The 12,948-nt window shown below is 43.1% G+C and overlaps 2 protein-coding genes and 1 long non-coding RNA gene across 6 annotated transcripts in view; 1 reads left to right on the plus strand and 2 right to left on the minus strand.

Moving 5' to 3' along the window:
• LOC136838874 (uncharacterized) overlaps nucleotides 1-12,948 on the minus strand; it is a 530,691-nt gene that overhangs the window by 312,479 nt on the left and 205,264 nt on the right. The window contains exon 5 of one of the 2 annotated variants that reach the window (XR_010853149.1): nucleotides 11,765-11,912. The exons of the other annotated variant lie outside the window; for it this stretch is intronic. This is a non-coding gene — a long non-coding RNA (uncharacterized lncRNA). Of the gene's footprint in view, nucleotides 1-11,764; nucleotides 11,913-12,948 lie in introns of those variants that run through there. 2 annotated transcript variants of the gene reach the window in all.
• The window catches only part of Pfas (phosphoribosylformylglycinamidine synthase), a 205,416-nt gene that overhangs the window by 171,282 nt on the left and 21,186 nt on the right, over nucleotides 1-12,948 (plus strand). For all 3 annotated transcript variants that reach the window (XM_067104532.1, XM_067104534.1, XM_067104533.1), the window contains exons 21-23: nucleotides 7,083-7,263; nucleotides 7,478-7,595; nucleotides 12,528-12,723. In XM_067104532.1, the coding sequence (XP_066960633.1) occupies nucleotides 7,083-7,263; nucleotides 7,478-7,595; nucleotides 12,528-12,723 (495 nt within the window). The remainder of the gene's footprint in view (nucleotides 1-7,082; nucleotides 7,264-7,477; nucleotides 7,596-12,527; nucleotides 12,724-12,948) is intronic.
• LOC136839034 (uncharacterized) lies at nucleotides 7,629-10,123 on the minus strand. Its single transcript, XM_067104699.1, has 3 exons — nucleotides 9,941-10,123; nucleotides 8,600-8,865; nucleotides 7,629-8,320 (listed from the first exon to the last, which is right to left on the minus strand). Exons 1-3 carry the CDS (start codon nucleotides 10,121-10,123, stop codon nucleotides 7,696-7,698), a joined length of 1,074 nt encoding a protein of 357 aa, XP_066960800.1. The 3' UTR covers nucleotides 7,629-7,695.

The following is a 12,948-nucleotide window of genomic DNA, read 5'->3' on the forward strand; positions in this document are numbered from 1 at the left end:
AGACCTTTTAGATACTGATTGGTTTGAATCTCTGCTTGTGTTTTGGATCTCTTTGATTTTTCAACATGTCTGACTCTTCATCGAGTGTAAGAATGTGTGTGAGGGGATGTAAGACTAGACTTCCTAAAGCCTCATTGGATCCCCATCAAATATGTGTAAAATGTAGAGGTAAGAGTTGTGAATTGGACGATAGATGTGAGGAATGTTTTGGTCTGTCTGAAAGAGAATGGTTAGACTACAACAGGTATGTGAGAAAACTTGAAAGAGACCGGCTCAGAAGAGCCAAGAGTTCTATATCTCACTCTTCAAGGGACAGTCAAGGGTTAGATATTTCCTTGCCTCATTCTAACAATCAATTGACCCTTCTGCAGTAGCGGTAATTTCTAACTCCCCTTCTAATACAGGTAATAAAGAACCAACTCTTCAGGATATGATGGTGGCCATTCAAACCCTAGGAAAACGGGTAGAATCCCTTGCAGAAGACAGGGAAAAATTATGGTCCGATTTTAGAGATCTAAAAAGTGAAAAAATTAGTGCAAGTGCAGTGGAGGGTGCGGCCGCTCGGTCCTGTTGCGCTCCTAGTCCTGGACCTCTTCCAAGCTCACCAACCCCTGTGAGAAGGAATGTCGAAAGATGAAGGGAGGCGAGAGGCTTTAGTTACCGAGCGGTCGTCCCCTCGAAGCGTACCTGTTGGCGCTTCCCAGGACGCTCACCCTCGACATAGAAAAGGCGAGGTTAAGTCGTGTTCTTCGTCTTGGACGATGCAGTCCCCAGACGGGGCTGGCGTCTTAAATCAGAATCGAGACCTTTGAAAGAAAATTTCCCGATGTTGAAGGGCGTCATAGAGATACAAGTCAAGCTCCAGGGTGTAGCCACTGGAGCAGTCCGGCGTTTTCCTTCCAACTCCGAAGGCAGCTCACCCGCCAGAATAGACGTAAACTGGCAGGTTCGATAATTGACGCCTGACAGCAAAAAAGGTGGACGCATTACTACCCTCTGTACATGCCCCTCCCCTTCCCTCGGATTGGTATTCGTCCCCAGAACACTCTCCACAAGCCTTACGGGACGTTGAGAAAAAGTCGACAGAGAAGGTTGTGTCTTCCCCGGTCTGTCCCCAGCAGCAGGGACCTCCACAATTACAATTGATTAAAGACATGCAGCAGAAACTCTTGTCCTTAGTTCAAGTCTTGCAGCCTGCAGGAAAGAAGGACACTGTTCTTCCGATTGCTGTTGGCCATCCGGAAGATAATTGGGACAGATGTCGCCTGATGCCAGTTCTCAAGTGACTTAAAGGATCGGCAGTGCAGCGAACGCAGAAAGAAGATTAGTCCTGCTCAAAAAGTTACTATCGCTGTACGTCAACCTGAGGAAGCTTTTGACAGATGTCGGACAGGCAGCCAGTTCTCGAGTGACCTCAAGGTTTGGCGGGATAGTGAACGCCAGAAAGCTGGACGCCAGGGCGCAAGAAGTTGAACAACAAGGCGCCAAGCGTCATTTGGCTGGACGCAAAGATGTTGATCTTCAGGAAGACAGGAGTCAGGGCGCCAGGCGTCAGGACACCAGGCGTCAAGGAGTTCGGCGCCAGGACTCCAGCGTCATGAAACTGGACGCCAAGAAGTTAATTTCTTAGAGGAGAGACTCCAAGACTCCAGGCGTCTGCAGACTGGTCAACAGGACGTCAAGCATCAAGAGGTTGGACGCCAGGACGTCAGACGTCATGAGACTGAATATCAAGAGGCTAGTCATTTAGAAGGTGAACTCCAAGACGCTAGGCGTCAAGAGATTGGGCTACATGACGCCAGGCGTCAAGAATTTGGACGCCCGGACGTCAAGCGTCATGATACTGTACCACGGGAAGTTAATCTTTTGGAAGATAACCCACAAGACATCAGGCCTCAAGAAACTGTACGTCAATATACTCTAACAGGACGCCAAACGTCAAGATGGCATACATGAAACTGAACTCCATTATACAAGGGAGGACTTTACCGACCCGATAACAGAACAGCAGTTGGATGACGTGGAAGACGATCTTCCTCACTCACTAGACAACCCGGTGGATGACATATCGGACGAGGAAGAGCGAAAAGACCAACGTCCCTCTTCGGACTTAAAGAGATTAATGAAAGTTTTCACGGAACTTTTTCCTGATAACTTCATTCCAGCCGCTCCTCGTTCTCCTCCATCGGAATTTACTTTAAGAAAGACGTCTTCAACGAACTTCTTTATGAAAATGGTTATGTCTCGCTCATCCAAACAGGCTTTAAAATTGATGGAAGAGTGGATGAATACTAAGAGAGATCTGGGCCGGACGGTGTTCTCCTTTCCCCCAGCCAAGCTAGCTTCTAGATCTAGCGTGTGGTACGAAACTGGAGAATCTCTTGGCCTAGGAGTTCCCTCTTCTTCCCAGGGGGATTTCTCGAGACTAGTAGAGGCTTCCCGCCGCACAGCTATGATGAAGTCAAAGGTGTTTTGGTCCGCTTCTGAAATGGACCATCTTCTCAAAGGAATCTTTAGGGCCTTTGAGGTTTTTAATTTCCTTGACTGGACCCTGGGAGCCTTGGGTAAGAAGATGGACGCCAGCAAGAATGCAGACACAGAGGACCTGGTGCACATAATGGCTTGCATGGATAAGGCTCTCAGAGATGGTGCCAACGAGCTGGCGGCGCTTTTTTCTGCAGGGATCTTAAAGAAAAGGGCACATCTTTGCTCTTTTCTGTCCACTGGAGTAACCACTACTCAAAAATCAGAACTCCTTTATGCTCCTCGTTCTGCTCACCTGTTTCCTCAAGAGCTAGTAAAAGAAGTCACAGTGGCCTTATCACAAAAAGCTATGCAGGACTTGATTACGAAATCAGCTAAAAAAGTAATGCCAACGAGCTTCGTCGCACGAAAGAATAGGGGAGAAGCTCCTGTCTCTCAGCCCTTTCGTGTCAAATCCCTCAGTAGAGGGAACTCAAGATCTGCTGGGAGAAGATCAACGAAAAGAGGTTACAGAAAAGGAAGACACAGAGTCTGATGGGAGTCTCCTTCAGACAGCGGTAGGAGCCAGACTGAACAATTTCTGGCAAGTGTGGGAAAGGAGAGGATCGGATCCTTGGTCCATCCAGTTGATCAAAGAGGGATACAAGATCCCTTTCCTCAGGAAACCCCCTCTGGCATTAAGACCGATAGACCTTTCGGCCAAATACAAGAAGAAAACGAAGGCGGAGACTCTGCAACAACAAATTTCTCTTCTGTTGCAAAAGAAAGCCATAGAAAGAGTTCAAGACGTGGATTCCCCAGGATTTTACAATCGCTTATTCCTGGTTCCCAAGAACTCGGGGGGATGGAGACCAGTGTTGGACGTGAGTGCTCTCAACGTTTTTATTCAAAAGACAAAGTTCACAATGGAGACTATGAAGTCTGTCCTAGCAGCGGTCAGACAGAACGACTGGATGGTATCATTGGATCTGCAGGATGCTTATTTCCACATCCCTATCCACCCAAGCTCAAGAAATATCTGAGATTCGTTCACGAGGAAGAAGTGTTCCAATTTCGAGCTCTTTGTTTCGGCCTAAGCACCGCTCCTCAAGTTTTCACGAGATTGATGAACAATGTAGCAGGAATGTTGCACACGAGAGGCATCAGAATCTCCTTATACCTAGACGACTGGCTTCTCAGAGCCCCTTCCCACACACGCTGCCTGAAGGATCTTCAGACGACAGTCCAGTTATCAGAAGAACTGGGCCTACTTATAAACAAGAAAAAATCACAACTGATTCCATCCCAAGAGATTCTATACCTTGGGATGAGGATTCAGAGTCAGATTTTTCGGGCTTTTCCGTCGTTGTCAAGAATGGAACAAGCCTTAGAAAAGATTCAGAGCTTCTTAGGGAGGAAGACTTGCTCGGTGAGGGAATGGATGAGTCTGCTAGGGACCCTTTCCTCTCTAGAGCAGTTTGTCTCCTTGGGGAGACTGAACCTTCGCCCGTTACAGTTCCATCTCAATCGGAACTGGGACAAGGGAAAAGAATTGGAGACGAAGTGTATCCCCATCTCGAGTCCCGTGAGGCAATATCTAAAATGGTGGAACGACCCCATCAAGCTACGAGAGGGCCTTTCCCTAAAACAGAGGAACCCAGACCTAGTGTTGTTCTCCCACGCATCGGACTCAGGATGGGAGCGACTCTGGGAATCAACGAAGTTTCAGGCTCTTGGACCAAACAGCAAGAGTCTTGGCATATCAATCAGAAGGAACTAACAGCGATCCTTCTAGCTCTCAAAGAATACGAACAGGTAGTAAAGAACAAAGTGGTGCAGGTCAACTCCGACAACACAACAGCACTGGCCTACATCAGCAAACAAGGGGCACTCACTCCAAATCTCTATACGAGACAACAAGAAAGCTTCTTCTCTGGGCGAAGGCAAAGAATGTGAGACTACTAACCCGCTTTATTCAAGGGCAGAGAAATGTGAGAGCAGACATGCTGAGCAGGAAGAATCAAGTCCTGTCCACAGAATGGATGCTACATCAGGACATCTGCAAGAGCATGTGGCTGATTTGGGGCGACCGTGCATAGATCTTTTGCCACAGCACGGACGAAAAGGATAGAAACTTATTGTTCCCCGTTCCGGATCCAGAGGCTGCTTACATAGACGCGCGTTTCTCATGGACTGGTCAAACTTGGACGTTTACGCATTCCCACCTTTCAAAATTATCCACAAAGTAATACAGAAGTTCGTGTCGCACGAGGGTACCAGAATGACTCTAGTGGCCCCTACTGGCCAACAAGAGATTGGTTCACAGAGGTACTGGAATGGATAGTAGACACTCCGAGAGAACTTCCGCTAAGAGTAGACCTACTCAAACAACCCCACTTGGAAAGGTATCACCAAAACCTCCAAGCGCTACACATGACTGCCTTCAGACTATCGAAAAACTCGCAAGAGCTAGAGGCTTTTCAAGGAGGCAGCTAGCGAGATCGCAAGAGCAAGAAGGTCTTCCACCATTAGGGTATACCAATCCAAGTGGGAAATTTTTTAGAGGATGGTGTAGAAACAACTCTGTATCCTCTACCAGTACCTCTGTGCCTCAGATAGCAGACTTCCTTCTTCATCTTAGGAATAACCTTAAATTTTCAACTCAACCATTAAAGGTTATAGAAGTATGTTAGCATCGGTCTTTAGACACAGAAACTTAGACCTTTCTAACAATAAGGACCTCCAAGACCTTCTCAGATCCTTCGATACATCTAAGAGAGGGTACAAGAATCACCGGCTTGGAACCTAGATGTGGTCCTGAGGTTCCTCACGAGTGATAGATTCGAACCTTTACAAAAGGCATCCTTAAAAGATCTCACTATGAAAACGCTTTTTCTAGTCAGTTTAGCTACTGCAAAACGAGTAAGTGAAATTCATGCCTTTAACAAAGCTATAGGTTTTAGACAAGGCAAAGCAGTTTGCTCACTACGACTAGATTTTCTGGCAAAAATGAGCGTCCATCTCAACCTTGGCCCAAAGCATTGAGATTCCTAACCTGACGGATGTCACAGGTGAGGAAATAGAAAGAACTCTGTGTCCAGTAAGAGCTCTAAAATATTATATAGAAAAGACAAAAGATTTATGGGGGGATTCAGAAGGGCTTTGGTGCTCTGTCAAAAAACCCTCTGTACAAATGTCTAAGAATGCTCTGTCCTTTTTTATCAGACAATTAATAAAAGATGCTCATGTGGGATGTAGGGAATCAGAACACAATATTCTAAAAGTTAAAGCACACGAGGTCAGGCGGTAGCAACCTCTGTGGCTTTTAAACAAAATAGGTCCCTCCAGAGTATCTTGGATACGACCTTCTGGAGGAGCAAGTCTGTTTTGCCTCACATTACCTTAAACAAGTACAGACTGTTTATGAAGACTGTTACACGCTGGGTCCTTTTGTAGCTGCAAATTCAGTAGTGAGAAAAATAGCTACCCCTACAATGCCATAACCCAATACCCTTTTTTCTCCCTTGGAACTAAGATGTTGTTTTTGGTTGTTTGCGAAGTCTGGGACGAGTCTTCCGCAATCATTAGCAGACAGTTTTTTAAATAATATCATTTACTTCAGTTCTCTTAGTCAGGTGGTCATTTGTTCCTTGGTAGCGCCGGAATAAGGGTATTAAAGGAGGTCTAGTCACATAGAGGTTATACACTGGTTGACAGCCCCTAGAGATTTTTTCAGCCCCTGGGTGGATCGCTGGATCTCTTAAGGAATGCAGACATAATGAGGCAGGAAAACAATGAAGTCAGCTTCCTTAACAGGTAGTAAGAACCTTTAGTTGGTTTTGCAAAGTTTTAGTATTTCAATTCCAACGATGTTGGCTGTCTCTGACCCTCCACCAAAGGTGTCAATCAGCTATATATATAACTACCAGGTCAGTTAGATGTTTGAAAATGTTATTTTCATAATAAAATAAATTTTTTAACATACTTACCTGGTAGTTATATATAATTAAATTCCCCCTCCTCCCCTCTAGAGACTAGGGGCATGGAAGATCTGAGGAATATGTAGAATGGTTCCAGTTACCTGGGTAGAGGCGCACAGGTGGACCACCTGACTACCCGATCGGCGATTGCCGCGAGTTTTGAAATTCTGCCGTCACGTCAGGGACTTAAGCTATATATATAACTACCAGGTAAGTATGTTCAAAAATTTATTTTATTATGAAAATAACATTTTACTAGACCACTGAGTCCAATGTCTGAAAATTTGTAATTGAACAGTCTGTGGTAGAAGAGAGGAAATGTAGCAGACAGGTATCAGTGATGATTCTCTAACTCCTTAGAGCCAAGGAAGTTTGTTTTGCAAATTACTGATAATGCCATTTGGAAAGTCAAGTGGAAGTTTGCATACTACGAATGACAAAATATTTCCTGTTCTCCAGTTTGCTACATCAAAATAAAAGTAGAAACCTGGAGCTTTTTTTTTTTTTTTTACATAACTTCAGACTAGTCCTGAAGTGATTAGTATTTGTAATGCAAAGTTATTGAGTAGGAGGTTTTTCAACATGTGCTAAAATGCATAGTTACTGTGTCATGAGTTTTTTTGTGGGTTTTTTTTCCAGAGGAGGATATTTTAAGTTTACATGATGTGAGCGATGGTGGACTTATCACATGTCTGGTAGAGATGGGAATCTCAGGATGGGGAGGATTCACGGTGAATGTTCCTCCAGCACCTGCTCCACCCTCATCATTCAAGGATAATTTACCTCCAATATTGTCTGCACTTTTCAGTGAAGAAGTTGGGTAAGGGTACAGCTGTTTTGATTGTTTAAGCCTTGAGTCCATTCTCTCCTTTTAATGTTTTTATTGAAATTATTTTATGTTTGACAGTCTTTTGATTGTTTCAGCTTTGATTTCTTTCTCTTTAACTTTTTATTGAAATTATATTTTTTTCTCCTGTATACTGTAGTTGGTTTCTGATCAGATGGGACCTTGATTACCATGTCTTTGTTTTCAGGTGGGTGATGGAAATACATTCTGATAAAGTAGAAGAAGTGGTCCAGAAATTCCATTGTGCTGGAGTTCCAGGTACCTGTCCAATTGGTGTAACCACTGAAGGTGGACCTGAGGCACAGGTACTGTATGCTAAAAGTGATGTAATATAGCAGTTACTGAGTTACTTACAATCTTCTTCTTCTTCCCAGCTTGTTCCCATTTTTATATGGGGTCACCGTTTCAGATGAGCCATTTCCATCTATTTCTATCCTGTGCTTCTGCCTCATCAATTCCCTTCTCACACAGGTCTCCCCTCACACAGTCCTTCCATCTCTTTCTTGGTCTTCCTCTTCTTCTTCCCTGGACCTCCATCCCCATAGTATGTCTACCAACGTGGTCCTCATCTCTCCTCAACAGGTATCCATACCATCTCAGCCTCCCCTCCTGCACTTTCTTTGATATTTCCACCACCTTAGTAGACCCCCTAATGTAATCATTTCGGATCCTATCCTCTCTCGTCACCCCAGCCATCCACCTAAGCATTCTCATTTCTGCCACATCTATCTTCTTCTCCTCTGTCTTTCTCAAGCTTGCTGTTTCCGTGCCATACATCATTGCTGTTCTTACCACTGTCTTATGAAATTTTTCTTTTGACCTCAGCGGTACTCTTTTGTCACAAAGAACTCCGGAGGCCGCTCTCCAGTTGTTCCAGCCTGCCTGTACCCGATGTTTTACTTCTTCTTCCATACGTCCTCGAGCATTAACAAAGGATCCCAAATACTTAAAATTTTCAACTCTCTTTATTTGTTCTCCCCCAAGCTGAATACTTTCCCTATCACCCCCATCATTGGTGTACACATATATTCTGTCTTAGATCTACTTATTCTCATTCCTCTGTCCTCCAGTACTTGTCTCCATCTTTCCAGTTTCATTTCCAGATCTTCCCTGCTCTCTGCACACAGGACAATATCATCCGCATACAATGTTCCACGGTACTGCCTCCCTTACTTCTTCTATGATAACGTCCATCACTATGTTAAAAATAAATGGGCTAAGAGCCGACCCCTGGTGTAATCCTACTCTCACCTCAAAACCCTCCGTCTCCCCAACACTGCTCCTCACTCTGGTAAATACATTCCGGTACATCTCCTGTATCAATCGCATGTACTTCTCTGGCACCATCCTCTCCCTCAGGCTCCTCCATACCTCTTGTCTGGGGACTTGGTCATAAGCCTTTTCAAGGTCAATGAATACTATATGTAGGTCCCTTTGTTTTTCCCCGAATTTCTCCATTAGTTGTCTCAGACAAAGTATACCATCTGTTGTTCCTCTTTCCTTCATAAATCCCATCTGCTCTTTACCTATTTCTACTTCTTCCCTTAGTCTGGCATCTATCATCCTTTCCAGTATCTTCAAAGTGTGGGACATTAGTTTAATACCCCTATAATTACCACACACTTGGACATCTCCTCTCCCTTTGAAAATTGGGATCAGTATACTCCCATGCCACTCATTTGGTATCTTTTCCTGCTCAAGGATCTTTATCATAAGATCATAAAGTATATCCACTCCTTCATCCCTAATGCCTTCCATGCCTCACAGGTATCATGTCTGGTTGGTTGCCTTCCCATTCTTCATCTTCTTCAGTGCATCCAGCACCTCTTGCTTAGAAAACCTTATCACCATGCCAATGTTCACCTGCCCATCCCCTCTTATTAGTCTATTATTTTCTTCATTTAACAGCTGTTCGAAATATTCTTTCCATCTCTTCACGATGTCTTCTTCCTTTCTAAGTACTACCCCATCTTGATCTTTTATTTGTTTGATATGTGTAATATCTTTGGTGCTCTTATTTCTAGCCTTTGATAGCTTGTCATCTTATTTAATCCTTCCTTTGTCCCCATCTCATTATACACATCATCATACGACTTTGCTTTAGCCAAGGCTACCATCTTTTCACCACCTTGTTTTTCTCTCTGAACCGATCTCTGTCTTCCACTGACTGTGGCTCTTCCCATCTCTTCTTTGCCTCCTTTTATCTTTTACTACTTTCCCAATGTCTTCCTCCCACCACCAACTCTCCTTTCCTCCCATATGATCCCCGATGTCTCTCCCAGCAGGTCCTTTCCATGTCTTCTAATTACTGCTGCATTTCACGTGCCCACCATTCTTGAACATCTTCAATTCCTATATCAATGTCCTCCAAAACCCTCCTCTTAAACTCTCTCTTCTTATCCTCCTCCCTCACTAATTTGTACCATTTAATTTTCCTTATCCCTTTAGCTTTGGTTTTTCTTTCCCTTCTTAGCTTCAAATCCATGCATAGCAGTCTGTGTTGGGGGCTACATGGTCGCCTGGGATAACTTTTGCAGTTCTTGACCTCCCCAGCTTTATCCTTTTATATAGGAAGTAGTCTATTTGGGAGCATCTTCCCCACTCCTATATGTTATTAGGTGTTCCTTTTCTTTATAAAGAATGTGTTTACTATTGCCATGTCGAGTGCCACAGCAAAGTCCACTACATTCTCCCCTTCTGGGTTTCTCTCCCCAATTCCATGGCCCCCATGCACCCGACCAATCGCCTCATTTTCACATCCAACATGGCCATTCAAATCTGCCCCCACTATCACCTTCTCATGTTCTTCCACTTCTTGCATTACTCCATCCATGTCTCTCCAGAAACTTCCCTCTCTTCTTCTGTGCAACTAACTTGTGGTGCGTATGCACTTATAATATTCAGACTCTCTCCCCCAAAGCACATCTTCAATCTGATGATACGGTCATTCTTTCTCTGTACTTCTATCACTGTATTCTTCAATTCACCAGACAGTACTATGCCAACTCCATTTTTGCCTTGTTTATTTGCTCCACTATAGTACAACTTATATCCATCCCCCAATTCTTTACCTTTATTTCCTTTCCATCGCATTTCTTGCACACACAAAACATCTACTTTCCTTTTCCTCATCAGGTCAGCCAACTCTCTACCTCTCCCAGTCATGGATACAACATTAAGCTGACGTGCTCTAAATCCAATGTGAGCTCGCTTCTTTAGCTGCACCCGCTCCTGATGCAGTAGCCCTCGCCTTATCACAGAGTTAGGGCGATGTCTCTGTGCGTCGTTTACGGAGTACGCCCCAGCATTACCTCTTTCCAATAAACTACACTAATGTCACTGCCTTAATGTTTTAAGCACTTATCAAAACCTGACATCACAAATATTACTGAGGAGATTTTAAAAAATGTTCATAATTTTTCTAGGATTTCTTAATATACAGCATTCAGAAGCATATGAAGTCCATATATGTAATGAGCTCATTCAGTTAGTGAGACATGCTAACTGCAATAATGACTTATCATTTTGAAAGAGCACTCTAGGCACCAGTCCACATTGCTGCTTGCATAGAGGATATAGAAACCGATAATAAGACTTGCCCACTAGGGAAATCTTACCCTTCTAGGCTGTTGACTAACTGCATGACAACAAGTTAACATGCCCTTGGGTCCAAAAGAGAAGTAAAACAATAAAAGTTCTTTTTCATTGAGGTTGCAAGTTGTGTATGATTTCCTAAGTCTTAGTTCCTAAGACTCTTCAGAACTATTAGTAAAAGCAGGTGCAAGGAACTACGTATAGCCTCAGAAGCCTCTGTTATTATCTGCTCAGGCATTCTTCCATATCCCAATACTGTGGCTTTACAGCAATTGGGTTTCTTTGCTCTGTCTATGCAAGTATTCTCAGAACCATATGGCCTCTCTGGCTTGATTCTGCCTTAGCTTTTCAAGTGACCTAAATTTGTCAAATTATCACTGCGACTGGCTTTCCACTCTTACTGGAATCACATCCCTGGTGACCTCATGTCCTCTGAGCAAGCCTTTCAGCATTTTGTCATATTACTGGTGAGTAGAACTCCCATGCAACTAAAAGTGTGCCTCCCCACCAAGTGTACTACTCCATCCCATGTACACAATTCAGTGTCCTATGCTAGCCAATTACTAAGAGTGACTGCGTGAACAGCATAATGCACCTTCTCTTATGCTGTTAAGTTTCTTGGAAGGGACACCCATATAACTGAGACCTTCGCATACCTATAGCAGCTCTCTTATCAGGTAAGGTTCAACAACATTGATTCAGTGTTAGCAAATTTCTATTCTCAAACTCATTATTACTATTAATAATGTTTTGGGGTAGATATGTCCAACCTTCCCACCTCCATTCAATGTGGGAATCAGCTATGTAATTACTGGGTCAGTTACTTATATAAAAATGACATTTTTATAATAAAATAAAGTTTTATATATACAGTACTTACCCAGTAATTACATGATCAGAGCCCGCCCGCCTCCCCTCACTTGGACATAAAGGCATAAACAAATTGAAGCTCTTTGCTATGTTGTACCTCTTCTTACACCCGAAAGTGGGTGGGGCACGTCGCCATAACCAAAACAAACTAGCGTGACCTGCAATTTCAAAATTTTAAGCTGCCGGTTAAAAGGAACTAATAGCTATGCAATTACAGGGTAAAGGGATTTTGACAAAGGAAAAATCTATTTCTGGGGAAGACCTGTGTCACCCAGTGAAATGGTTCCAATAGCACTCATTTCTATAGGTATAACTGCTTACCAGAGAAAAAATATGCCAGGTTACTACCCCGGATGTGGGGGTATGCACTAGGGGTGAGTGGACTCCACTATCACAGGTCTTCGTCCAATAGACCTCTCTATTCTCAAAGTCCCAAATTTGGGTGTGCCGTACTAAATATATATAAAACTTTATTTTATTATAAAAATGTCATTTTGACAGCTCACAACTTACTTCACTTATATATACAGTAAATGGTTGCTGAAGGCATTAAAAAGCTTCAGGCTAATAATATATAACCAAAAACTTATATATGTAAACAAGACAGCACTAGTGATAAAAAAAAATAATTGTATCTGAAGATGCCAAAAGCAGAAGTGTTTTTCTCGATAAACAGCCTATTCCCATACTCTGCTGCAATACTGTACTGGATTAGAAAAATAGTTAATGTTTAGCATTACTCATGTTTTGCTTCATTCCCTTAACTTCTACAGATACAAATCCTTGTGGATGGAGCAGAAGTTGTAAATTCTACAGTTCTAGAGCTAACCAAAATGTGGGAGAAAACTAGCTTTTTGTTGGAACAACACCAGATGAATCCAGACTGTGCAGAGTCAGAGCATGAAAGTTTCTCCAAAAGGAAGCATGTTGGCTACCATATACCATTTTCATACAAGGATTTTGTTACCGGTTAGTATTGTGGTCTTCATTTTAAAAAGTCACATTGCTGCAACTGTTCTTCCAATAGGAATTGTGCAGAACTATAACCTCCCATCATGAACACATGAACAGTGTTTCCAGTAATCAGTTATACTTTTTATAGGAGATTATACTGTATCAATGTAAGATTATTCCTGATTCAACAATTATGCATTTAACAGTTAAAGCATACTATACTTGAAAAATCTATTGCAG

This window comes from Macrobrachium rosenbergii, chromosome 5 (genome assembly GCF_040412425.1).
Source record: "Macrobrachium rosenbergii isolate ZJJX-2024 chromosome 5, ASM4041242v1, whole genome shotgun sequence".
In the NCBI taxonomy this organism is placed as follows: Eukaryota; Metazoa; Arthropoda; class Malacostraca; order Decapoda; family Palaemonidae; genus Macrobrachium; species Macrobrachium rosenbergii.